At 53.5% G+C, this 24,829-nt stretch overlaps 10 protein-coding genes across 10 annotated transcripts; 4 read left to right on the forward strand and 6 right to left on the reverse strand.

Moving 5' to 3' along the window:
• Positions 1-5: 5 nt before the first annotated feature.
• On the reverse strand, positions 6-3,724 carry K489DRAFT_372005 (P-loop containing nucleoside triphosphate hydrolase protein; the record flags this gene model as incomplete). The annotated part of the gene is made up of 4 exons (XM_033603290.1): positions 6-2,695; positions 2,746-3,091; positions 3,142-3,582; positions 3,635-3,724. The coding sequence occupies 4 exons, from the start codon at positions 3,722-3,724 to the stop codon at positions 6-8; spliced, it is 3,567 nt and encodes a 1,188-aa protein (XP_033458092.1).
• A 776-nt stretch (positions 3,725-4,500) lies between these two features.
• Positions 4,501-5,435, forward strand: K489DRAFT_263909 (uncharacterized protein). Its single transcript, XM_033600069.1, has one exon. It carries the CDS (start codon positions 4,632-4,634, stop codon positions 5,253-5,255), a length of 624 nt encoding a protein of 207 aa, XP_033458093.1. The 5' UTR covers positions 4,501-4,631; the 3' UTR covers positions 5,256-5,435.
• K489DRAFT_382094 (uncharacterized protein) lies at positions 5,119-5,728 on the forward strand. The gene has a single exon (XM_033605291.1). The coding sequence runs from the start codon at positions 5,315-5,317 to the stop codon at positions 5,645-5,647; it is 333 nt and encodes a 110-aa protein (XP_033458094.1). The 5' UTR covers positions 5,119-5,314; the 3' UTR covers positions 5,648-5,728.
• Positions 5,729-7,147: 1,419 nt separating this feature from the next.
• On the reverse strand, positions 7,148-9,176 carry K489DRAFT_382095 (uncharacterized protein). Its single transcript, XM_033605292.1, has 3 exons — positions 8,151-9,176; positions 7,322-7,669; positions 7,148-7,253 (listed from the first exon to the last, which is right to left on the reverse strand). The coding sequence occupies exons 1-2, from the start codon at positions 8,808-8,810 to the stop codon at positions 7,403-7,405; spliced, it is 927 nt and encodes a 308-aa protein (XP_033458095.1). The 5' UTR covers positions 8,811-9,176; the 3' UTR covers positions 7,148-7,253; positions 7,322-7,402.
• A 138-nt stretch (positions 9,177-9,314) lies between these two features.
• Positions 9,315-10,695, reverse strand: K489DRAFT_341674 (glyoxylate reductase). The gene is made up of 2 exons (XM_033602287.1): positions 9,923-10,695; positions 9,315-9,850 (listed from the first exon to the last, which is right to left on the reverse strand). The coding sequence occupies exons 1-2, from the start codon at positions 10,523-10,525 to the stop codon at positions 9,512-9,514; spliced, it is 942 nt and encodes a 313-aa protein (XP_033458096.1). The 5' UTR covers positions 10,526-10,695; the 3' UTR covers positions 9,315-9,511.
• Positions 10,696-11,275: 580 nt separating this feature from the next.
• On the reverse strand, positions 11,276-13,844 carry K489DRAFT_372009 (uncharacterized protein; the record flags this gene model as incomplete). The annotated part of the gene is made up of 2 exons (XM_033603291.1): positions 11,276-12,160; positions 12,219-13,844. The coding sequence occupies 2 exons, from the start codon at positions 13,842-13,844 to the stop codon at positions 11,276-11,278; spliced, it is 2,511 nt and encodes an 836-aa protein (XP_033458097.1).
• A 1,007-nt stretch (positions 13,845-14,851) lies between these two features.
• K489DRAFT_411465 (A/B/D/E cyclin) lies at positions 14,852-16,440 on the reverse strand (the record flags this gene model as incomplete). The annotated part of the gene is made up of 3 exons (XM_033607806.1): positions 14,852-14,958; positions 15,009-16,365; positions 16,432-16,440. 3 exons carry the CDS (start codon positions 16,438-16,440, stop codon positions 14,852-14,854), a joined length of 1,473 nt encoding a protein of 490 aa, XP_033458098.1.
• A 1,677-nt stretch (positions 16,441-18,117) lies between these two features.
• On the forward strand, positions 18,118-19,599 carry K489DRAFT_382100 (ribosomal protein L2). Its single transcript, XM_033605293.1, has 2 exons — positions 18,118-19,389; positions 19,444-19,599. Exons 1-2 carry the CDS (start codon positions 18,358-18,360, stop codon positions 19,543-19,545), a joined length of 1,134 nt encoding a protein of 377 aa, XP_033458099.1. The 5' UTR covers positions 18,118-18,357; the 3' UTR covers positions 19,546-19,599.
• A 324-nt stretch (positions 19,600-19,923) lies between these two features.
• K489DRAFT_382101 (zinc-binding protein of the histidine triad) lies at positions 19,924-21,223 on the forward strand. The gene has a single exon (XM_033605294.1). The coding sequence runs from the start codon at positions 20,082-20,084 to the stop codon at positions 20,730-20,732; it is 651 nt and encodes a 216-aa protein (XP_033458100.1). The 5' UTR covers positions 19,924-20,081; the 3' UTR covers positions 20,733-21,223.
• Positions 21,224-21,570: 347 nt separating this feature from the next.
• K489DRAFT_372012 (uncharacterized protein) lies at positions 21,571-24,006 on the reverse strand (the record flags this gene model as incomplete). The annotated part of the gene is made up of 1 exon (XM_033603292.1): positions 21,571-24,006. The coding sequence occupies one exon, from the start codon at positions 24,004-24,006 to the stop codon at positions 21,571-21,573; it is 2,436 nt and encodes an 811-aa protein (XP_033458101.1).
• Between the last annotated feature and the right edge of the window lie 823 nt (positions 24,007-24,829).

Here is a 24,829-nt window from a genome sequence, read left to right on the forward strand (position 1 = left end):
GAGCATTACACAACACTATAACGACCTCCAGTGCCAGCACGAGCCTCCTGTTCTTGCGCCGCCAACGTGCCTGCCTTTAACAGGTCGGCAAGTTGCTTCATCGCAGACAAGACCATCGGCTCAGTGTGGCCTTCGACAAGAATGTACAATGGCGGAGGATCACCGGGGCCAGGTCTCGTGTTTGCAGCGTAGTAATTTCCCTTGGACGTGATAGACACGCCTGTGCCTTCGAGAATCTTGGCGACGTTGGTGCGGTTGGTGACGTTCCATCTCGCTTTTTGTGGAAAGTCATTGATTTCAAGCGTGGAGTAGTGCGCACCAGCATCTGGTCCATGGTTATCTGGAGGTGCACCTGGCCGTGTTCCTGTGTTATAAATCAGCTCTCTGTTCACTCGGTGTATGTTCATCTCGTTCGACATACCTCTGGTACCGATTCGGCTGTTAACCGCCGCAGCCGCTGCCGCAGCTCTCGCCAATGGATCTTTCGGAAGTTCTTCGACCTTCTCTTCATGCTTTTGCACCTTCATCGCATTGCTAAGATGCTGCGCCAGTCGATCAGAAAGCTGCAACTCCTCCGGCTGGGCATCGCGGGCCTTAATGACACCAGTTGCTTTAGCAACACGTTTCTCGATCTCAGAAGATTTAGAATCAGCTGCTGCATCGGCTTCAGCATCTGCAGGTTCGTCGTCGGTTTTGAATTGACTCTTGACACGAGCATTTTCGCTCGCGCGTGCAGCAGCAAGACGTTCGATGCCTCTGCCGCCAAATCCACTGCGCTGTCGTTGTGCTTCTCCAGACTTGACTTTCGTCTTGAACGCAGCTGCCATTTCCTGCAACGACTCGGGCACATCTTGTTTGCTGTCCTTTAAAGCACGGACCAAGAAAGGCGAGAATCTCTCCTGCTCGGGCGTGACGAAAGTCACCGCAGTGCCAGTATTCCCAGCGCGTCCAGTGCGCCCGCAACGATGGACATAGTCTTCGCCGTGGTTTGGACAGTCCCAATTGACCACAAGCTTCAAATGCTTGACATCCAACCCACGAGCGGCCACTGAGGTGGCAACCATGACAGGGTAAATACCTGCTTTGAAATCGGATATTGATTGGTCGCGATCAATTTGATCTCGACCACCATGCACAGAAGTGGCAGGATATTGATTTTTCCCGAGCTTCCTGACAATGTCGTCTGCAGCCTCCTGTCTCTCCACGAAGACGAGCGAACGCGCATCATCGTCACTCAGATGAACCTCTCCGAGCAATTCGAGAAGACGAAGCAACTTGGAATCCTCCTCGCGAATCTCAATGATCTGGGTGATCTCGGGTCCCACAACGCTGCGGCCGCCAGCTGTGATTTCTACAGGGTTCTTCAAGATCTTCTTTGCCAACGTCTCTACTTTGATTGGAAAGGTGGCCGAGAAAAGGACGGCTTGACGATTCGGACGAATACCGCCTAGCATTTGGGAAATCTGTGGCTCGAAGCCCATGTCGAACATGCGATCCGCTTCATCCAGAACAATGTATGTGACGCGAGTGAGATTTGTGACGCGCCCCGAATTCGCTTGCAGAAGATCAATATAACGACCAGGAGTGCAAACAACGATCTCTGCGCCCCGCTTCAAGGCGGCAATGTTGTCAGCGATAGGCGATCCACCATAACAGCAAACGGCTTGTAGTCCAAGAGCTTTGGTGTAAGGCCCACACTCATTGTGAATCTGCACAGCTAGTTCCCGAGTGGGTGCCAGGATCAGACCAATGGGTCCATCGAGGTTTTTTAGTGGAGGCTGATCCTTGATATGTCGGAACATTGGTAAGAGGTAGGCCAGGGTCTTGCCCGACCCGGTCTTGGCGATGCCGATGGTGTCTCGGCCGGACATGATTGCAGGCAGCGCTTGCGCCTGGATTGGTGTGGGATTGTCGAAATTTTTGACACGAATGATGTCAAGAATTTGTGCTGGAAAGCTGGCCTGTGACCACTTTAGAATTGGCTTTGGTGCATCAATGCCCTTGACCTCAACATCGACAAGATCTTCTCTGATCGCCTTTATTTCCTCAACGGTCATTTCAGCGATTTCGGTGGACTCCGAATAGAAGTTTTTGCGGAAGTCATCGTGCGGTATTTTGGAAGCGCTCCATGGAGTGATTGCCTTCTTTTTGCTTTTTGGCTTTTGAAGGATGGCGTCGGCTTCAGACCCGATGGCCTCCATGGCGGGCGCTTCATCATCGCTGTCGAACACTTCGGCTTGCTGTCTCTTCGCAGGCGCGGCCTTCCGACCAGATGATTGTGCAGACTGCTCTAAACTGGCCATGAATGCATCCAAGGGATCGATCTCATCTCCTGGCGTCTCTTGCGCAGCAGTCTCGTTGGCCGCTCCTGCATCCTGCATAATGACATCGTCTTGTCCTGCTTGCGCTTCTGCAGCACGCCGTTGGGCTGCTTCGCGGTTGGCCTCTGCTTCTTCGTCTTCGCTCCGTAGGTCATCTCCGTCATCGTCATCTTCGATGATGTCGCCTCCTTTAGGCATGAGATCAGAATCATCGAGCTCCTTGAACTTCAAACCACGGCTGTCGTCTTCATCGTCATCCAGTGCTACCGCCGTCTTCTTGCTAGCCTGTTCTTCGGCGTTCTTTTCGGCAGCGGATTGTTTGATGCCAAATCCAGATATTTTGCCGTCGACCTTGCTGCTCACTGTTGGTTCATCTATATGCAATGTCAGTGAACTATCAGGCTCTTTACACGCTCGAACTTACTTTGAGATACATGGGCCACGTTTCGAACCCCGTTATTTATGGACTGGGACGAAGTTGGCCCTCCGATGGTCTTGCTCGGCAACGCGACCATTGCATCACCGTCTAAGGTTGTTTTCTCCTGCTTGTTCTTGGCAGCCTCGATCCGCTTCTTCACAGTCTTGTGATCGAAAGTGTGAAATGCTGTTTGAGAACCGTCCTGTGATGCGGTTGGTGATTCCCCCGAACCGGTCGCATTGTCTTCCTGTTGTTTTTTGAGCTTCCACCTCTCCAGATTAGCACGCAAGCGCTCCTGTTTGGCGGCTTTTGCTGCAGCGTCTTCTGCTCCTGTTTCGGAATTTTGGGAAGGCTTTTTTGTCAGCAAAACTCAGTGCCCATATGAGATACCCAGCAACATACCTTGACCTCTTCTAATAATGACGTAGGATCCTGCGTGACAGACTCTCGCCTAAAACGCTTACTCGGACGACCTTCGATGGATTCGTCATCTGCGAGGTCATTTGAGGTTGAGATAGCGCCCCGTTTGGAATCTCTTACTGAAGTGGGAGTTTTGTCCGATCGATCATCTGCTTTCGAAGGGCTTCTTCGCCGCGAAGCTGATTGATCTCGTCGTCGATCATCGTGAGCGGGGTGGTTCAAGGATCTGTCATTCCGATCCCTTCGATCATCTCGGCGATGATCATGCCTGTGATAATCTCTTTCCCGATCATCGTACCGGTCATAGTCTCGTCGGCTGCGGTCGTCACGACGATAGTCTCGTCGGTCGCTGCGACGATCATCACGTCGGTCATCCCGGCGATCGTCGCGCCTCGAATGATGTCGGTCGTCGTCGTATCGACGCTGCCAACATCTGTCAGTATCCTTCCAGTGTCTCAAGCTCTTGTCTGCTTACCTCGCGGCTCCGAGAGCGTTCTGACGGGCGGGTGCGATGATCTCGACGTTCGCGCGAATCGTTTCTCCTACGTTGCGGTGAGCGGGCCATCTTGCTTGGCCGAGTGCTTCGTCCGTACACCTTGTGGCCACTCTCGGGCTGATGGTAGCAATGATCTATGATGTCCTTCTCCTTTGCTGTTCCGAGATGATCGAATGGTGGTGTATTGGCGCCTACAGTTACGTCCTGATCGATTCACAGGAACAAACGTGCTTTCCCTCTGGAGTTGTGAAGATCTTATCGAGATGAGTCTGCCGTGCTGCAATCGACTTGTCCGGGAGACGGAGGCGTGCACTTGGGATTTCGAGGACCAATTGCCGTGACTAATGGGAACCCTGAACAGCTGACCAAGGCGTAAAGAACCACAAAAGCAGGACTGGACAGGAATGATTTCTTAGAATTGAAAGATCGGAAACCCTCCTCCGACTGGCTGAGCTTCTCGTACTGATGCTTCACCCGCAAGTAGCTACAGGGCGTGATAATTCTCTACGGAGCACCATAGTCGTGTCGGCACTGACGCAACTGTGCAGCAGATTGGAGCGCGTTTTGATGGAAGAGCTCGAGCTATTGCCTGGCATTTTGCAAGACAGTACGTGTAAGAGCACCGTGCGTTATAGGTTCGGTATTTCATGGGCATGCGATCAACCTCATCGCCGTCGCGCAAAACGCTCGTAGAGTGGAACCGTGTTTTTGGCATTCAGAATCGCATTGTTACTCACCCATTGGCTTGAGCCGCACACGCGACCACTGGGGAAGCTGGAAACCTCGCGCACGGGCGTTGTTTTGACAGAGCAAGGTCCCGTCCTGGCAACAACTTGTGCAGGCGAGTGAGCATGACAGCCGTCGCAACAGCTTCGTCATTCATCAACAATCACCCAAACTATTCACGGGGCCGCAGTCATTCTCATAGCGACATCGAATTTCCGATTACTACATATTATAAACGTCGGAGAGCGAGATGCTGGCTCGTTTGCCAGTGTCGTCGGCCGGCTCACGCCTGGTCCACTGCCACCGTCACATTCGTCGCCCGATTGTTCGCATAGTCGCCTTCCATGCCACTCGCACTTATGCGACTCCTGGGAGACCTAAGTCGGTCGTCGGTGAGCCTTCGAAGCCTGTGAAGCGGGCAACTTCCCGCGCAACGGGCACTTCAACAACTTCCGCCAAGAGGACGACCACAAAGACCGCAAAGAGCACCAAGGCGGCAGCCAAGAAGCCCAGAGCGAAGAAGGCCGCCCCAAAGAAGGCCGCGACCAAGAAGAAGCCGAAGAGGGTAACATTGACAGAAGAGCAGAAGGCCGCTCAGAAGGCCAAATTGCTCAAGCGGAAGACAAGCGAGAAGAAGAAGGCGGACCTACTGGAGATCAAGACTTTGAAGGAGCAGGCTCTCGCGCCGCCGGTTCCAGTCACTGGTAATCGCAATGCATACAATGTGTACGTGGCGGAGGCGATGAAGGGCGCGAAGGGTAGCAATGGGGATGTGACGAGCGCGTTCGCCCATGTCGCCAAGCAGTACAAGTCTTTGAGCGCTGCAGAGAAAGAGGTACGTAAGCGAATAGAGGGACGGCTAGCTGTTCAGTGACGTTCTTTACTAACGCGGGAGAACAGACCTACCAGGAGCGCGCAGCCGAGCTCGAGGCGATGCGCCTCGTCGCTATCAAGAAATGGATTAAGAGTCACAGCGCCGCTGAAATTGGCCTTGCGAACAAGGCTCGAGCTCGTCTTAACAGACTTTACCCCACTGGAAAAGGATCGCGCGCGAAATACCCTGCTATTCCCGACGAACGATTGCCCAAGAGACCCTTGAGCGCCTGGACTATCTACTACGGCGAACATGCGGCCTCCCGAAGCTCTGGATCGGTGAAGGAAAGGATCAACACTGTTCTAAGCGATTTCAAGCAGCTGACTTCTGCTGAGCGAAGTGTAAGTCTAGTGTTCCCACGTCACGGCCCAGTCAACTTTGAGGCGGTATAACTAATCAGGTGATTGGACAGGTATATGACCGCAAGGCCCGAGATTCGCGCCACGAATTTGAGCGCGTCTACCAGGAAGTCTATGGCAAGGCCCCTGCCGCCCCCGAGGCCAACGCCGCGTAAGGCCACCGTTTCGAGAATCCAAGTCGCAAACACTGAGCAACCCGGAGCACCGCGAGCTGGTCGGCTGGGAGGTTTGGCCATCAGCCGCATGGCTTGACAGTCACACTCTCGTCCCACGTCCTGTTGAGCACACCTTGCACGATAACAACGTTGCACTTTTGCCCCTCTCTGCCCTTCTCTGGCGCTATCCCGGGGACCTCGACAACGAGCGCGTTGGGGAGAATTAGTGGCGGCGCGCTTGTGAAACGAGAAGCCAATGCTATGAAAAGATTGCGCTTCTAGAATTCACACGAGGTAAGCATCGGAAAATTCGGGTGCTTCACGGCGCCCAGCGCCGATGATATGCGCCGCGACGATCTGCGCTGTTGGGCAATATCTCCCCTGTTTTGTTCCTTTTGCTGCTGTATCACCATTCGCCTTGATTCGCTGGATGTACTTTTCGAACTCTGGACCAATGTATTGTTTACCAGTTGCAATTTAATGATTTCTGCAAGCACGTAGAATTGCTTCGCTATCTCTATTGTGCATCTCGAGATGATGCTTGAAGCCACTTAGTCTGACAAGTTGATCCCTCTGTAAAGAAAGATGTCACTGCTTTTGCAGGAGCACTCCTCGCAACGCCATGCCAGCAACGCGCATAGCGACCCAAGTTGACGCTGTACGCTCCTCCCGTTCGAGAAAAAATTGGGCGACGCTGACCTGACCCGGAAAGTCGCTCGGGTCGTTGGTCGACACCGAGAGCGGCCTTCGAGGATGGTAATTCGGTAGACGACCGCCGATGTGACGTAAGACCGCAATGGAATAGAGCACGTCGCGCGACTCTTTCCGAGAGAGCAAGGTTCGAAGGGTCTGTAGCGTGGTATATACTGATTGAACGGCGCTCGCATTGCTAGAGTCGTCGTCCCGAACGCTGACAAAGCGGCCGAGTTGATGCCAGAAGTTGAACTCTTGATCCTTCAATTGCGCAATCTGAATTGGGTCTGGATTGGTGCATGGAATGGTCAAATCTGGGAAACCGACCAGGGATGGCGCGAGGAGCGAAGCGGGTGGCACTCGGTCGGCAGCGAGGAATTGACCGGTCAAGAGATGTTCAGCGACATCAATCCGTGGCAGTAGCTCCTGAACGGCGGAATCGATGGCAGTGACAAAGGTCGGCGACACAGTCCGCGGCATGATGGCGAACTGCCAGACCAGACGAGCTTCAAGAGACGGGATCGATTTGTCTTTTGCCGGGGACTTCATCTTCTCGATACATTGTGAGACGAAATCAAGAAGTGATGGAGTCGCTTGTAACCGTGCCGGGCCATGTGACGTGTACCAGGTCGTCTCGAAGAACGAGTCTAGAGCGCTTGCGTACTGCAAACGATAGTAATCATTGATCTCGCGCTGATCGAGAATAACGCCTGCGAGAGGAGCTTCCCGCTCGACGTATGCCGCCGCAATATCGTTGAGAGAGAACAAGTCATTGATGCTTACGAATTTGACTACCACAGAGGCGGTGGTCAGTGATCGGCAATGGCGCACCCTGCCATTGTTGTGCAGCCAAGCTTACTATTCCGATGAGGCTGCAGGCCCGATGAAGATGAGCTTCGCGCCATCTGCGTCGCTAGAGACGAACCGGATGTCTGTAAGGTTATTCGTGGTAATTTGCGGTTTCATCAACGCGTGACGAAGGAATGACGGGGAAGGGCCGCTGTGGTGGAAGATGACCGTCAGGTGCAGTCCGAAGCACGTGTGGCAGGAACGCTACGCCAGACGGCGGTAGTTGATCGCGCCGCGGTGCCGGTCGAAGCAGCGTATTGCCGTTGGTGCCTTGCAGGTTTGTTCGATTGAAGTCGTAGCCCATACACTGCCGCTTGCTTTTCTGGCAGTTGCGACAAGAGGGGAAAGCCTCGTCACACTGCGATTGGGATCGTCAGTAAGAACTATGGCAATCGCGGGCTATAGACAGAGGGGAACGGGGTTTGGCGCTGTGACAGGCAAAGGAAGTAACAACAAAGCTTCGGTCCGTCAACGCTAATCAGTGGAGTAGAGATGTTTGGTGTGGTGTGTGCGATCGCGGACGGAGGTGAGGTGCGAAACAAACTTCCGCTTGGATGGTGCTAATCAATGGTCTCCAGGCCGGCCCCGGCTGCCAGATTGATCCCGGGGACGGGTAGCCTGGCAGTGAACGGGCAAATATTTGTGTTGTCGGGCCTCGAGATGCAGCCCACAGCAGATGATGATCCGGTACGTTACAGCGCACTGTACGGGGCAGCATGTACTCGAGAAGGTAGCCTCGTCGACCACGTGCGTGCAGTATGTACAGTGCAGTGCAGCACGCGACCCGCAACATTCCAAAATGACAATCGGCAACAGCACTGCGGAACAGATTCACTCACCTTGATGCGTCGCTTGCGACATGTCAAACATCCCGTCTTCGTGCGTCTTTTCTGCTCCTTTGGCTTGGCCGCCATACTTCGCGGCGTGGTGGCCGACGCCGATGCTACAGCCAATCCGGCGGACATGAGATTCCCGCCTGTTTGACTCCATGCCGATGTCGTGGTACCCGATGGCAGCACAAGTCCGTCGGTGGTGCCGTATCCCAGAATGGTGGCAGGTCGAGATTGTGGCGGCGCGGCGGCATATTGCTCATGTTGCAACAATGCGCCCGGCATCAGACCAGCTGCCGTTGAGGCGACATGGGAATACGCAGGCGCTCCGATCTGGAACGGCGGATGCGGTGCGAGTGAACCAGGATCATCGTGTTGCATCATCGACCGGGGCGGGTACGATATGCTCGCACTCTCTGCAAGCAACACGCGGTCTCGGGGGTAATGATATTGCATGAGATCTGACAGGGCTGGTCCGCGAGCGCGATCCTCTTCTTCTTCTTCTTCTTCTTCTTCTTCTTCTTCTTCCTCCTGCTGCTGATGCTGCTGCTCTACGACGAGATGGTCGCCATGGGATCCACGAAGGTTATAAGAAGCTGGCATACCCTCGCCGACCTGCCATGGAGCCACGCCAATCAGGTCGTCGGTGCTCCTGTTTCGCTCGGCCATTGAGAAAGCAGAATCGTGCTCCTCAGCTCAGGCGTAGACACGGAGAGTTGGACAATGACCGTGACATGGTTAGTAGCTACGTGAGGATAACAGTACGATATGTAATATCTATTATTGTCGAAATTGGCGACTATGACCAAGCCCGTCACGACCATACATATTTGCCCGCACGGCCTGAGATCATGCGATGATACCGCCGAGATTCCTCGGCTGATAGGCCCGGGGGCGCATCAGGCGAGCGGATGGATTTTCCTGCAGCTTTGAAGCCTCACAGTCATCGATCACGACCTGCTGGTGTGTGACGAGAAGTCTGCGTGCAGGACATTAATTGTTCGCGATGTAATGCATGCCACAAAACTTGCGTCGTTCGATCATCCAGATATCGTATTTATATCAGAGATGGTGCGGGAATCTGGGAGGCATGCGTTTGCACGCTGTGATACTGTAATATAACGACGCATCGGCCGGTGCAGCCGCACACCATCCACGTGAGCTGCAGGGTCTCCGGTATACGTCCAACATGCAGCTTCACGTTTCATGGAACTTTCTGTCGTGTATACGACTGCATTTATACGAGTACCGTATGTGTGTGTCGTGAACTACTGTTTATAGCGGAGGCCGAAGCTTCGAAAGTCAGACAGAGCAGGTCTATTCTGCTCATATTAGTCTTCCCGGCAAGGCTCATTCGCAGCGGGACGCGTCTATAAATCTGTCTGTTCTGGCACCGGACTCTTCAGCTTCCCCGTCTCGATCGCCGAGCGCAGATTATCCATCGCCCATTCCTCCATGGCGGCTTGAGTCTCGAATGTCCACGTCCCTAGATGTGGCACGAGCATGACGTTCGGGTTAGCCACGAGGCCTGGGTGAATCTTGGGCTCCTCCTCGAATACATCCAGGCCGACGGAGCGAACCTGACCGCTTTCGAGCGCTTTAACCAAGGCATCCTCGTCCATGACCGCGCCTCGGGCCGTGTTGATAATTACTACGTCTTTCTTCATCTTTGCGAATTCTGCCGTAGAGATGATGTGGCGCGTGTGGTTCTGCGGGAACGCCATCAGTCAGCTAATACATCGACTCCTGAGATGATGCTGCATGCATTGCGCTTCACTTACATTCAGAGGTAAATTCAAACTCAACACATCCGACTGCGCAAGCAGTTCATCAAAGGAGACATACTGTGCACCTCCAGACTTGTCGTCATCTAAACGATTCCGGTTGTGATAGATGGTCTTCATTCCGAACGCGGTGCATTTCTTCATCATGTTACGCCCGATCCCTCCCATTCCCAAGATACCGAGCACCTTGCCTTGCGGGTCATGACCCAAGGGTAGAGCTGGTTCGCCTCGCCACTTGTTCTGTCGCAACGATGTCATTCCCACGTTGAAGCCTCGGAGCGCGCCGAGCATGAGGAATACGGCCGTGTCGGCGGTCGCGTTGTCGACCGCGGTAGGAGTGTTCGATACACGGATGGGAGGATCACGCTCGGAACATGCTTTCACGTCGACCTGGTCGTAACCCGCACCGACGTGTGCAAGATATTTCAGGTTCTTCGGAAGGACCGCGACGAGCTCGGGATCAAACCGACCAGTGGTCTCGACGCTGGCAAACGTTCGGTATATCGCGTGTACGGAATCGAGCTTGCCGGACTTGCATTCGTCGATAAATTCGCTGCGAGTCTTTGCTTGAGGTTCGATGATCTCGGCGATGTTGGACATGGATCGCCACGCTTCGTGAGCGCTTTCGATTGTTCAATAGGTGAGCTGCCCATGACTATGTAGGACCACTCACTGGTCAATGGCTCCGAGGAGCAAGAGCTGAGGTTTCGGCATGTCTACTTCTGCTCGTCTTTCACCGACTGTAATATGTCGACCGTCGATCTCGATGGAGGATTGATTCTGTCTGAATATAACGCGGTACCTAGGTATGCAATGAGAACAAGCACAAACCCGCCGGTGCAATCGGGTCGTCAATAGCTCGATTTTTGACGTGAAGCTATTCCTCTGTGCCTATTCCTGCAAGTAAATGTCCGGAGTTTGCTGTAACCATTCGGCATCTTCAGGTATCCGACGGCACAATGGTTGTCCGATTGAGGGGGGAATTCGATCACAGCTTCCGTCATCGATCATGTTAGTTCCTGCCCCACTTTGCAGCGTCGAATGGTTGTAAAACACATGCCCAGGTGGGCAACCTTATTAGTAAGATACTCCAGGGGTGTATCCACTTCTCATAACATGAAGAGGGTCCCATCTCGATAGTTGAGGTAGTATTATATGAGATCGAATGATCTCGCACTTCTTCAGTCTAGCGATTCTGCGCCAGTCAAGTGCTAAAAGACTATTTGCCACGCCTGTGTTCCCCCTTTGCGCCGTCATTCCGATATTCATAAGACGTGATTTACATTCATTCATCATCAAAACAAGTTGTAATCATTGCAAATGCTCGTCCACTTGGCGACAGTTCACGTATCAAGCAGGCTGGTCGACATGCTCACTACCGAAAGTGTTCAACATGTGCGACCACTCCGCATCGGATATACCGTTCAATGCTTCGGCATTAGCGAACGCGAAGCCATCGATCTCACGGGGTGCCAGACCAGTGCTGGTGTTTTTCCATGTCGGGAGAGACCTCTGTGGCTCATATGCTGTCGCCGCCACGGGCATCGCTTGATACGCAGCTAGAAGCGATTCATTTGTGACGACGTTTTGGTCCATCGCGACGTTTTGACCAGGGAACGAATGGTGTCCTTGCATCATGATCGCGGGTTCTTGGCTATTGGGCGAGACAGAACTCGACGAAACGGTATGGACTTTCGAGCCAGAGCCGAATGGCGGCGTACGCTGATCACCTCCGCTACCATCTGGACTCGTGTCCATCTCTTGAACAATCCCGTCAGGTGTAGGATACATGCCAGAGGAATCCAGACTTCGTTGTCTAGAGGGCAATTCTGATCTGATCTGATTCGACTGGTGGGATCCAAGGGTCTCTTCAGCGCCTTTGTCGTTGCTGGTGGACGGAACTGGGAAAGGTATTGGTCCGCACGGATCCGTTTCATGACCTGGGAGGTATACCTCTGTTGAACTTCGATGGATCGCCTGGGCCAGGGACAGAGCAGTCTCGCCTGCTTCGTTGTCGCGATATATGCGAAGGTCCTCGAGACCCGAGCCCATAAGCTCGAATTCGATGTGGACGAGAAAGGTTTCTGCCAGAGGATTTTTTCGCTTGAAAACCTGCAATGCCGAGATCAAAAATTTGAGCGAGCCTCGGGGTTGGACATCATTAGGCTTGGTCTTCAGATGGTGAACGAAAACACGGGCTGCCGTGAATAGAAAGAAAGGGACAAAGCCGTTCATCTGTGATCACAAAGTGTTAGTAATGTTCTGTGAGAGAGCAGATGAGGAAAGTGCTCACATTTGAAAAGTCCAGATGGCAAATCTGGCGCATAATGTTAGCAACCTCTGTCGCTGCGGTAAGACAGCGGGCCCTGCTTCCCGAAGCCATTCTGGAGGACGATTTACTACGTTCCTCCCTGGAGATGTTGGCCTGGTGGATGCAAATGGCAGCCGTGTGAAGACCCAAATTTAGAAATATTACATTAGGATCGTTCAGACCTGCTGGGATTCGTAATTGATCTGGCAACATCAGCGTCATGGTCGATAATAAATTGTCCATGTTCGTGTGTCGAGTCCAGAAATCTCCGTTTGGATTCTTATCTTTATCATTCGATCCTGGTCGGAAGATGTGGTTCATGTTCCTCCCGAAAAGGCAAGTAAGCACCAAGACAGCAGCACCACTAGACAGTCTGGTCGAACCACCAGAGTCGAAAGCTGCCGCCAAAGTGATGGACTCGGCCGGAACACCGGCCTCGAATGAAGCTTCGTCTCCTGGAAGCTTCGTGGTGATGTCAGCCTCGTCGATTGACATTGGCCAGCCAGTTCCGACACTCGCAAATCTGTCTGCACCGAAGCACACCCAGAACGTCCGTCTGCGCTCTTCCAGCTCCGTTTCATCTCTGGCCGGGGGAAGACACTGTCTCACTTCAGGCCCGGCTCCATCGAGACGATTCAGACTCAGCATCGAAGTCAACCGACATGCTCTGCCCACTGACAACCACGCTCGGGGGAATAGCATGTTTTTGTATTCATATGTGGCCACCAGGGCCCATGTTTGGCAGTGCGCGAGCAGGGCCATGCCTTCGCCACGACCCTTCATTTCGTCCCGCTCAAGATACTTGCGAGCACGAATGTAGAAAGGTTCCGCTAATGTTCGGTATCCATCTGTGACCAACGCAGCACTAGCCCACATAGCATAGCGAAGACAAGTTGCCGGTCGCATGTGAGGTGCTAGACTCATGGCCATGTAGTAACGCGGTCGATGTATCATAGCCATCGTCGGGTAGACTCGCTCGAAGAAAATGTTGTTGAGGTCGTCTATGATGTTCTGAGCAGGCAGAGGCTCATCCAGCCCCAAAGCGATCATATCCCATGACGGCGTCTCAGCGATAGGCAGCTGTAACCCACCATCGTGAGCGACTTTGGGAACGGCTCCAAAAGACCGCAAATCAGGAATGTAATGAACTTCCCGCTGATCTGGAAACTGCTGTTCTGTCTGGCCAAGTGCGCTGTCGAGATAGTTAACATCGTCATCAAAAGTCGTTACATCTTGGGCAGCTGTATTGCCGTTCGGTGCATCAGCCGATTCTTCCTGGGTTTTCGAGAGCAAAGATTCCACTTGGGCAAGTCGAGCTTCTAGCAACTTCACATAACCTCTCTTCGGTCCGCTCTTCTTCCGCACCTCGTCGTATGCGCAGTCATGTGCAAGTCGCGAGCAAGACCCACATGACGGTTTTACTCCGTCGCATCGAAGTTTCCGCTTCCTGCAGATCACACAGGCTATGCGCTTCGCCCTGGGCGCTTCCGCAAGTCGCTCGTCTGTGCCGCCTTGGTCGCCAGGGCCTGCAATGTTAAGACCTGGAGGTTGCTGCGTCAGGTCGTTGAAGTACGCTTCATCGACGTCTGAACTCCGCAGTGCAGTCATGGTGACGTTCGAGTCAGAAGCCGCGAGACTTCGGCTTGCTACTGTGCGCAATGGTGATGTGATTTGGACATGCCTTCGTTCAAAGGCTAAGATATCAGTTCATTCCAGCCCGATTGTGCAAATTTGTTCAGGTTCTGCGACATGCGCGAGTCAAATACAGTGCCAAAGGTCGCGGGCGTATATAAACGTGAGCGCGGCTTCTGGGAGGCCTGGAGGATCGTCGCGCCATCTAAAATAAGGTTCTCGAGCTGTTTTCGTGATGGATTATGTCATGACAACGACTAGATCTCGGCTTCAGCTTCCTCTAGAGCTACCCAGATATATAATAATGTGCGGATGCTGCTCAGTAAGAAACGACAAGTTGGTTAAAATATTTCGAACCATGAAGACGGGATTCTTGCCATGACTTTCCATCAACATGATGAAAGCAAATAAAAAGACTTTCACTTGGAACTCGCTACACTTTCTATCTAACCAAAAGCCCCCCGTCCGGTAAAGGCAGCAAAGCAAAGCAAACAATCAAGCAAGCGAGCAATAAAGCAATAACGCAATCAGGCTGCAACAGCATTAAAAGGGAGCTGATCCGCACTGAGAACGAACACAGCACCCGCTCCTTTGACGCCTTGAACTCCGACATACACCTCCTTTGGGAGGGTGAAGTAGCGAGCGCATGAGCCATCGCTTCGCACTCTGAAGGCCAATCCACGGTCGTCGCAAGCGGACTTGCTCTCAACCAACCTAGATGGCATGTATACAAAACTTTCATAATCCGATCATCGTGGTTATAGGTACGACGGCATCAAGGTGACATGCCGCCGCCACGCACAGCTCGGTGGAATGGACGGTGCACGATCCTGGGTGCTGTCTGTCCAGACACCTCGACTTTCGTGCTCTGCGGGTTCCCTTGTCGCCGCCACTTCTGTGCACGAATGCAGCAATGAGGCGGCAAGCGACATGGGCATTGGGTGTGTGTGGCACCCAGGCAGACCTTTCGAGTATGAAATAAATCAAATTGATACTCGAGGCGTCTTGCCACCATTCCTGCTGGGAGCAAAGTCGGCACCGAGGAGTCTCGCTCCCCAACGCTCGGCCCAATGCTTGAGGACGATGGAAGCTGTGAATGATTAGTCATGTTCGATCTAACAGAGCGTTATGCAACTATACCTTTGAGAAACTTTTTGCTGGCGTACTTCTTAAAGAAGGCTTCGTGTACTACGTCAGATGCCAGGTAGTTGACCATGAGTTTGAAGATCGGCTCAATTTCAGCCTCGGTGTAACCGGCATATTTGGTAAGGGTGGCGTCCCATTCTCCACGATTGAGCGCAAGACGCGCCAAGTACATGGCGGCGGCGGCAATCTGAGAGGGTGGGTACTTCATGAAGCGGTGGTCGAGACACCCGATCTCCAGGAGATACTTGCCAAGGGTACGAGTCTGAATGTCATAGTTATCGGCCTTGGAGATGCGGCGAAGGAAGTTCATGGGGTTGGGATATGACAAGTCATAGTCCAATGTGGTCAAGATGAACCGCTCGGCAGACAATATCTCCGAGTCCTTGAAGCCCTCATCGGCGACGTGAACGAAGTTGCTCACGTGTGGCGACATCACCTCTTCGTATTTGGACGCGATGAACATGGCAGTGATGCCGACCAGTTGCAGGCGGTCAAGCTGGACGACTTTGGACGAGAGAAAGCGATCGACAATGTTGACGGCGAGGAAGAGGGTCTCGGGCAGAAGACGGAAGCGTGCATGTACCTCCAAAAGCCAATCGACGAGGATACCGCGCATGTTCCACTCAAGCTCGGGTTGCTTGTCCATGTAATCCGCGTTAGGAAGCGTGGTCATCTCGACCTGCTTCAGATAGTCAAAGATCTCATGCACGTACTCAGCAACCATAGATGGGTCACCCAGGTCCTCGGAGTCAAGGTCTTTGGCCTCCTTGATCAGTTCCTCGAAAGTCTTGGCCTCGTCGTCTTCGATGTCGAAAAGGTCGACATGGGCCATGTCAGGTTTGACGTGCGCCTTTAACTCGGCGGGCTTGACGCTAGCTTTGGTCGGCGGTACATTCTCTGAGGCGTCCTCCTCCTCCAATTCGACCTCAACAGGTCGCTTGGGCTTGGTGGCCGAGGTATTGCGCTTCTTTGCGATCTGTACATTGACGCCGGAGCCACTGGCAGGTCGTTTCGTGTCGGAAGTAGTTGTGTTGCTTGCCTTCTGACCAAGTACGGTGCGGGTTGTAGTCGTCCGGGCTTGTGCCTTTTGGATACCCGCTGGCTTAGCAGCCTTGGAGAGGGCAGTCTTGCCCAATGTGTCCTTGCCAGCATCTGAAGGGTCCTTCTTCGCGATATTGCTGATGTTCTCGAGTGCAGGTCGTTTACGCGTCAATGCCTTTGTAGCCAACGCCTTCTTTGGTGGTTCGCCGACGGCACCGTCAGTCAGAGCAGCAGCTTTGGCACGCGTCAGGCGTGTTGAAGCGACATTCTCGGCATTTTCATCTGTCACGGTCCGCCTTACAGTCCTTGCCTGCTGTGGTGTCAGTAACATTCCTTCTGTCGACGCGTCAATAACATGCGGAGATCGTGCACATACCGCAGGCATGGTGACCCTATGTGAAGAGGGAAGATTATGATCGGAGGTTATGCGTGTGTTGTTGAATGTTTGACGTTGACGAGTGTATGTTTTGGCTAGCTGCACACGCCCTAGTCAGCAGGCATTTTCGCGTAGTGACAGATTGTTATCGCGTCGCTGCACTCACTCGCAGTTAGGTATGCACAAGCACAGATGCCTGTAACGTGCTGGAGACCTGCTCGTCACGTCGTGTTGATATTGTTATGATTGTACTTGCGGAGGTGGTGTTGTTTGGCGAAAATATCAACATAACATGCAAAGGCTGCCAATGGGTTGGTGAATGCTCGCAGCGGGATGTGAGATGCTGCTAGGTAGTAGAATGACACACGCGCCGCAGCTCTGAGACTGGATAGAGCGGTGCGATGGTGCTAGATGTCAACGAGGCGGACGTGTCGAGATGGTGTTTTTCCTGAATAGAAAGGTAACTGCTCTCTCTTTCGCTCTGTCTGTCACTCTAGACCTCGAGACGGGAAGCAAGGACGGGCTGCGAGGCTGGTGGAGCAGCTGGACAGTGATGTATGTATATGAATGAACGAACGCAGGCAGGTCTCGGTTGTTATGGGGTACAGGCAGGTTCGGGCTGGCAGCGCACTGGCGCTGGCACTGGCCGCGATGACACGCGAATGGACGGGATTTTTAACTCTACGTACAACAACAGCCAAGCAAGCACGCGTCTCTCCCTCTCCCTCTTCCTCTCCGCTACGAGTCTGTGCCCGCTGCACCTAACAGACGGGAGACAGCAGATGGAGCGTTAGATCATCATACTTGCGTCCCAAACAAAGCCCGCACGTCCTCCACTCAACACCACCACACGCGTTTCTCTCCCGATGCGCTCTCAGATTAAATGATTCCGAGGTTTTTGTGGTGGTACCATATCCATGAACACCTGCACACTCATCGTTGTTATTCCAGCTTTGCAGGTTGCTTCCCTGATCAATCGTTATGAACCGTCATATCCGCTATGATTGTCTGGGTCTCCATTCCGGGCCGTCGGTGCACTGCGATTCACAATCACACGTGGTTGAGAAATGCATCCAATCTTGTGGAGATTTTCGGAGACCGTAGCTGGAGACGGCTCCAGTTCCTATATGTTTCTTTCGTCTATCCATTGAGCACAATCCTGTGTGCGCACTTCTGCATGCCTACGTAGGTATCCTTAAATGCTATTTACGCCTGCCCAGGTGTTCTTAATTACATGACATACTGTAGGAACATACATGATAGGAAGTCTCGATGATGCCGCGAGGTTGGAATTTTCGTCAACGGCAGGCGCGCAGATGCCGATATTGTACTCCAGCTCGCTCGAAGCTCAGGGCACGCCCGAAGAAAGTGGCAGGTGACGATGACGCTGGGGTGATGATTTGCACACGCGCGACGGACGCGACTCGCATCGCAGTCAACCTCCAAGGGAAATTGTCCAGCGCGCACAGCTGCACCCGGCCCCCAATCCAAGGAGCATCGGCAGAGGCAGTTGAACGATTCCCAAAACGCCGAATTTCTCGGTCCTTGGGAGAAAAAGAGTGCCATATCTGCTGATACCCTTTACCCTTCACCCTTCCCAGTGACCGAAGCGGACCGGTTTCGTGATCGTTTCGTCGTGACGAACAAGCTTCCGCACGATGGTTGTCCGGAGCAACCGCGTCGAATTGAGCCACGTGACTTGTGAATTCTCGCGCGCCTCGCGCTCTACAGCAACTGTGCCGAGCCAGGCACGTGATGCATCAGGAGCGGCCCTCGCCAGAATTAGTTGACAAGCGAATGTCCGGGCAAAGCTGTCCAGCTCAATTAGTGGTGAACCTCCCAGCTGGCGTTGCATTGAATTTCATCACGGCATCACACGAAATCCACGGTTGATCGGGGCATCGCTGTCAGCATCTCACAGCCAAGATGGCAATTCTGCAGGCGCGCCTGCAGAAATCGATTTGCGATCAATGTCGGAACTTCTTCACAAACCGCATAAGGACATATGCCACTGCAACAACCATTGCTCCGAGCACGCTCGATGCGGCGCCCACGAATGAAGGCATCACATTCGGGATGCCTTCAACGTCTCCACAGTCCCGGCGTGAGGCCAAAGGTAGCGCGACCATGCGGACATACAAGCCACGAACTCCTGGAACACGACATCTACGCCGACCCATCAACGACCATTTATGGAAGGGCAGACCTTATAAAAAGCTCACTTTCCCCAAAATTGGGCAAGGAAAGGGAGGCAGGAATAACAGTGGTCGAATCACAATGCGTCACCACGGTGGTGGTCACAGGCGACGGATCCGGATGGTGGACTACGAGCGAAAGGAACCCGGTGGACATGTGGTCGAGCGTATCGAGTACGATCCCAACAGATCCGCGCACTTGGCACTCATCGAGCATCCAACGACTAAAGTCAAGAGCTATATCATTGCCGCAGAGGGAATGCGAGCTGGTGATGTGGTTGAATCTTTTCGATCGGGAATCCCGGAGGCCTTGTTACAGAGCATGGGAGGTGTCATCGATCCAGGAATCTTGGCTGCAAAGACTTGTTTCAGAGGCAATTGTCTGCCGCTGCGTTTGATTCCAGTTGGCACACAAGTATATAACGTCTGCACCCGGGTGTCCGGTGGTGGCGTATTCTGTCGTAGCGCTGGGACATTCGCTACGGTCGTTGGCAAGGGCGATCGATCCACTGGCTTCCAAGTCATCCTTAGATTGCAAAGTGGAGAGGTGCGAAAGTTCGACAAGGACGCCTGTGCGACTGTCGGCGTGGTCAGCAACCCCAACCACCACTTTCGACAACTTGGTAAGGCCGGGCGCAGTCGATGGCTGAACATTCGACCAACCGTCCGTGGTCTTGCAATGAACGCAGTCGACCATCCTCACGGTGGTGGTCGTGGTAAGAGCAAGGGTAACGTACACCCTGTGTCAATCTGGGGCACTCCGGTAAGCAGCGATCTTCTAACATTTCTGAAATCTTCGGACTAACATAATATCCAGGCCAAAGGAGGTTACAAAACGAGGAGAAAGCGGAACCCGAACAAATATGTCGTCACAGAGCGTCCTCGGAATCACGGCAAGCGGAGGACGTCAAAGAGGTAATCTGCGCACGTGTCAAGGGGAAAGGTTAGAAGTGGACTTGTATATTTGGCTGGCTGTGGTGAATGCAGTCGATTTATCATGTACTATCAGACAGTGACATAATGCGTCCTGTGTCTCTCGCAGCAAAAAGTCTGCCTAGATCTTCTGTACGATTATTGAAGTTGATATGATTCAGCTTCGCCCAAGCTACTCCCTGTATTTACACGTTTCTGTCGACCGGCAAACGTGACAGAATGTGGAAAGATTATCTTGCATCACGCCTCATCCCTACCTCGACTATTCGGGACATTGGCGATCTGGTGACGAGTGTGCCTATGTGCACACGGGCATGCCTGTCAGAAGTCATACCTTCCAAGGTTGGTACCTAGGTAGCCCTGTAAAAAACCCCCATCCAGAACTTGGCAATCCTAAATCCGCAAACTCCGCCACTCAGCACCATTCTTCCATTGACTCGCCGTCCGAATCAGCGTCTTACCCTCGCCCGCATCAAGAAGATATCCCTGGGTCTCGTCCCGGACAGGTCCACGCATAATACAATGACGTCCGCTTCTGATCCTCGGTACGCCGAAACCTGCGCATTCTGCACCATCGGCGCGACGTACCCACCCAGCACGAACACACCGATTCCATCCGATCCCAACCCAGAGCTGCTCTCGCCGCAATGCCACCTCATCCTCTCGACGCCCTACGTCCTCGCCTTCCTCGACATCATGCCCATGGCTCACGGCCATATCCTCCTCACGACACGACAGCACTACACCAAACTCTCCGACCTCCGCGAGCCACCTCCCAGCACTCCTCCCAATCAGCTCTGGCAGCCGCGACGGCCGCCCTCTGACGCCGAGGAATCCGCGCGCGCACTGGGCCAATGGCTACCCGTGGTATCGCGGGCGCTGTGCGCCGTCACGGGCGTCGAGGACTGGAACGTGGTGCAGAACAACGGGCACCGGGCGGCGCAGGTGGTTCCGCATATCCACTTCCACCTGATTCCGCGGTATCAGGAGGACCGACGGCGTCCGGTCAAGGGTCAGGGCAAGGGCGGCGATGTGGAGCAGTTAAAGAGTTGGAAGATGTTTGGTCGGGGCACGCGGGAGGACCTGGACGATGATGAGGCTAAGGTTCTGGCTGGGCAGTTGCGGGAGGCGATTCGGCTGGAGGTGGAGAGGAGTGATAAGGCGAAGCTATAGAGGAAGTGGTGTGGAAGGAGTTTGTGATCTACTAAATCTCAGATACGACAAGATCATGGGCAGGACATCAAGGTGCACCGGTGCAATAGGTGGGATCGATGTGCTGGGCTAGCTACCGTCTCTGTGGCTATAAATGTACGGTCCGTCACACCTTGACAGGAGGCGAGGCGCACAAAGCCTGTCGGGCGAACTTTGTTCGCTGGAGTCAAGCACGAAGGAAGTAACGACTCGAGATAGAGTCCAAGGAGCAAGAGCGGTACGAGAGGTACTCAAGGCTGTTACGCCATTTGATCATGGCCGAATGTATGAAACATTATCTATTTACACTGGAAAGCTCCGGCTCGTTGACAGCACAGAGTGTAATCTAAAAGCTGCCTTCCCGCTTTGCTTCGACGGCACTGAAACGTCCGTCGCTGGATATGAAGGCATGATGAATGATCGTTATTAGCGGGGGAGATGCCGCGGAAGAGAAATGATACACAAAAGTTTGCCCTTAGGCTGAAAGCGTTCGTTTGGGGGGCCGCCGTAAGAACGATTCGGCTATGCGCGTATGGAAATGCCCCAGACCACAATGAAATGCATGAGTAGGTTTGAAAGAAGCCCTGAACGGACTATCGAGAGATGGAAAGGCCGTGATCACGTCTGGCGTCAAGGAGAGCAGTCATGGCCTGATCGCTTCAGATCGAGTTTGCTTCGGTATCGGATCCACCATCAGGTGAGCAAGTTTGAAGCAGGACGGAGCTTGGAGCATGATATCCAAACGGGCCAGAGGAAGCGAAGCAGGCTTCAAAGACAGCGAAGGCAGGATTATGTACAGATATTGCGTTCTGAAATGTGTTTAAGCGTTTGGCTTGTTGAGATCAAGATTCACCCAGCTCATGTCTGATGCAACAGATTTTGATGGCTGGTGCTGCTGAAAGGGTGCGGCATCTGAACCTGTAGCATCCTTTGCGGTGATGGCACGATCTTCGGCCTTCGCAACAGGCGGCGGAGGCAATGGTGCATCATGGTTGATGTCATGTGAAGCCCATGCAGATGTGGGACCTGCTGCGTGGCTCATCTTGACCTTGTGTGACGATCGAGGAGGCCGATAGGACGTCCCAGTACCAGGAAAGAAGCCTGGTGACTTTCCGCGCGATTGAGAAGGCCTAGGCCGATCGCTAATACTATAGACGCTATTCGCGTGGGTGCTGCTGCTGCCAGGCCGATCATTCAAATGATCTTTAAATGAAGATCTGGTTGGTGACCAAGCCGAGTGCGCCGAGGTTGTGTACCAGTCGCTGGTCATGGTGCTGCTTAGAGTTGACCGATCTCCATAAGAACTAAAACTTTGACTGTGTGATTTCCTCGTCGGGTTAACAATGGACGCTTTTTGGCCTCGCTCCAGGTCTATCGATCTGCCCAGCTTTGCGAGGTCTTCTCGAGAGTCGGCGAATGACGGCGAACTATAGGCAACATGTGACAGTCGTTGACCGTCTCCGTCCCGAGCGAAATCAAGATCTAGCGGTGCCATGATCGAAGAGGAGGGTATGCGAGATAATTGAGATGTGCGATTGGATTGAAGGCCCTCGCCCGCGTTCTCGTCATTGTGAGACTTGATGTACACGGAAGGAATGTGCGACAAAGGATTGCTTTTGGCCGCCTCGCTTGTTGCAAAATACCTCGACCATCCGGTGCTGCGCGTCTTTCCTGCCCGAGCCCCATTGTCCAGGCCGGCTCCAGGAACCGCCAGGTTCGACCCAGCAACGGGCGACCGGCCGGGCAAGGCCGTCATCTCCAAAGGTTCGCCAGTGGTCATCTCATCTCTAGGCTTGACCAACCGGGCAGTGCTGTCAAAGCTGTCTTTTGTTTGATGAGTGCCAGCTGTCCGCGGTGGGGTGAATTTATTGGCTATAATTGCGAATGAATCATGATTCGTTCTGAATCCATCTGTGTTTGGTGGAACTAGTCCCCTATTGGCAGCAGCGCCTTCTATCATTGCAGGTGGGAACCCTCGCTCGCTATCGTTTGGGAAGCCTGCACTCGCTTTCTCGTCAACCGCGCCCTTGTTCTTCAGCGCCTGCTGCCTGCGCCAGCGCAAGAACATAAGAATCAGGATGAAGAGCGCAGCAAAGGCGAAGATCGTGCCCAGAACAATGCCCACCGTACTGAGTGTTTCCGAGTGGCCCGAATTGTCACCACTTCCGGGCAGAGCAACAGGCGATGACGCGGAGGCCGTTGGTGTCGCGGTCGCTGATACAGATGTCGTGCTGGTTGATGTCGGAATGAGCGGCTGCTGGTTCTTGGCGTTGAAAAACGTGGATGCGTTGAGCCAGCTGTTCTGGTTCGGATCGAACAGAGCTACTGGCAAGATGGTACTTCCGCCTGCGATAGCTATCAGGCCCGATTGGGTGTCTCGGGCAATGGAGCTGTCGTCCCGCGTCACTGTTGGAGCGTTGGTGCTGTTGTACACGGGCCAGTTACTCAAAGTCAGATCACGCTTGCTCTTCTTTGAGCGCACGACACTACCACCAACAGTTTGTCCGGTGGTGGCCGGAGTGCCATCTGCTTTTTGCAGCACAACTCCAGTAACAGTATTAGGTGATGCTTGCAGGTCAAGGATATTCATGACCTTGCTACCATCATTACCGTCCAATACAACCGCTCGATCCGCGGGATCCAATGGTTTGGACAAGTCCGTCTGGTATCGTTGCCAGCCCTCAACGGGTCCAAAAGTCCAGACATCTGTGTTGGACGCCGAGCCACCAACCATCACGGCGTGGCTACTGTTCCAGGGCTGTATGATCGGGTCAGCCAGCGGCGGAGCTTCCGAGGTATAGGATTCGATATTGTACGGCGGCTTTGTTGACAGCAAAAAGGTTTGAGATGAATAAACAGAAGGGGCGACTGGTTGCGAGCCAGCATAGATCAAGATTGACTGAGAATCGCTCAAGTAGGCCACGCCATGAGTTGTCCGTCCTTGCAGCACATCTGCCACGACAGGGAGCGTTTCCCAGGACTTGCTGGAGAAGGTGAATCTTTGAAGTCCGCGGTATGTGTTGTCTGTGGCTTCGCCCCCAATGACGAAAAGTGCTGTATCGGTTGCGTTACCACCGGAGGAGACTTTGGCACAGGCCGCGCCGGCGACCGCAGTGCCATTGGGCATCTGTACCCAAGTGGCATTCTGACGAAGTTGTATTGATTGAAAGGCATCGGGGGAGAAGACGTAAAGAGAATTGTCATGAATGGTAGAGCAGCGACCCCGGAGGGCCGACAACGGCTTGGGGACCGACATGACCCGCCAGCGGAGACTTTGAGCACGATATCGAGCTGAGTATGTTGGATATAAGCGCACCGACTTGGTGGTGATCCCAGAGATGCAATCGCCAAAGCCCGCGCGGTACCGTCTATCTGAAGATCGCGGTCGTTGATTTCGTAAAACAGAATAAAGGGCGCGAGAGCGTCGAAGCGTCGCCCTTCCAAGCGCAGGGTGCCCAGGTGTAATGAAATTCCCACAGCTCCTCCTAGATCGGAATGCGAAGAAACAAGCGCTTTGTGCGCGCAGCTGCTGCAGCGGCGCCTGTTCAAAGAATCATGCACAATTTGGCGGCACTCGGTCAGTAGCAGACAGATGCGAGATGCGCAGGGTTCGATAGTTGACGTGAATTGGTTTGCGAAGTGAGGAGGGACTGAGGTGTTAGTATCCGATGGACGGGAACGAGTGACGGTAGCAACGAGCGAGTGACGACGGTAAGGAACGAGTGACTGGGCTCGATGAGGCGCGGCCAGAAGGAATGTCAGATGGAGTACAGAGATGGAGACGGGCTGTGTCCGAACGGCCGCGCCTCATGCGCACTGAGTCCCGAACATGTTCACCTCACGCGAAGAAATGTTGGTATGTGGCTATGTCAGCGAGGACGAGAGGCGGGCGACGTGATGTCCTGATGGCCAGTGGAAAGGAGTGACGATGGTGAACGAGGGATGAAGTTTCGTGTTGGTGACGCGACCTGCCGATGATGGATGAGAGACCGTACTGCAATGATACGAGGTCGAGTGGAGAGAGAGACTACAGATCATAGGACACACTTGAACAGGCAGAGAGACTACAGTGGGAGACG

The sequence above is a fragment of the Dissoconium aciculare genome (genome assembly GCF_010015565.1).
Source record: "Dissoconium aciculare CBS 342.82 unplaced genomic scaffold K489scaffold_9, whole genome shotgun sequence".
Taxonomy (NCBI): domain Eukaryota; kingdom Fungi; phylum Ascomycota; class Dothideomycetes; order Mycosphaerellales; family Dissoconiaceae; genus Dissoconium; species Dissoconium aciculare.

Coding starts and splice junctions, on each gene's coding strand:
- K489DRAFT_263909 (XM_033600069.1), top strand. CDS start 4,632: ATGCTGGCTCGTTTGCCAGTGTCGTCGGCCGGCTCACGCCTGGTCCAC.
- K489DRAFT_382095 (XM_033605292.1), bottom strand. CDS start 8,810: ATGGCCGAGCGAAACAGGAGCACCGACGACCTGATTGGCGTGGCTCCA. Junction 7,670..8,150: donor GTCGCAAGCGACGCATCAAG/GTGAGTGAATCT, acceptor TCCCAATCGCAG/TGTGACGAGGCTTTCCCCTC.
- K489DRAFT_382101 (XM_033605294.1), top strand. CDS start 20,082: ATGACGTCCGCTTCTGATCCTCGGTACGCCGAAACCTGCGCATTCTGC.
- K489DRAFT_341674 (XM_033602287.1), bottom strand. CDS start 10,525: ATGTCCAACATCGCCGAGATCATCGAACCTCAAGCAAAGACTCGCAGC. Junction 9,851..9,922: donor GTTTGAATTTACCTCTGAAT/GTAAGTGAAGCG, acceptor GCGTTCCCGCAG/AACCACACGCGCCACATCAT.
- K489DRAFT_382100 (XM_033605293.1), top strand. CDS start 18,358: ATGGCAATTCTGCAGGCGCGCCTGCAGAAATCGATTTGCGATCAATGT. Junction 19,390..19,443: donor TGTCAATCTGGGGCACTCCG/GTAAGCAGCGAT, acceptor CATAATATCCAG/GCCAAAGGAGGTTACAAAAC.
- K489DRAFT_382094 (XM_033605291.1), top strand. CDS start 5,315: ATGCGCCTCGTCGCTATCAAGAAATGGATTAAGAGTCACAGCGCCGCT.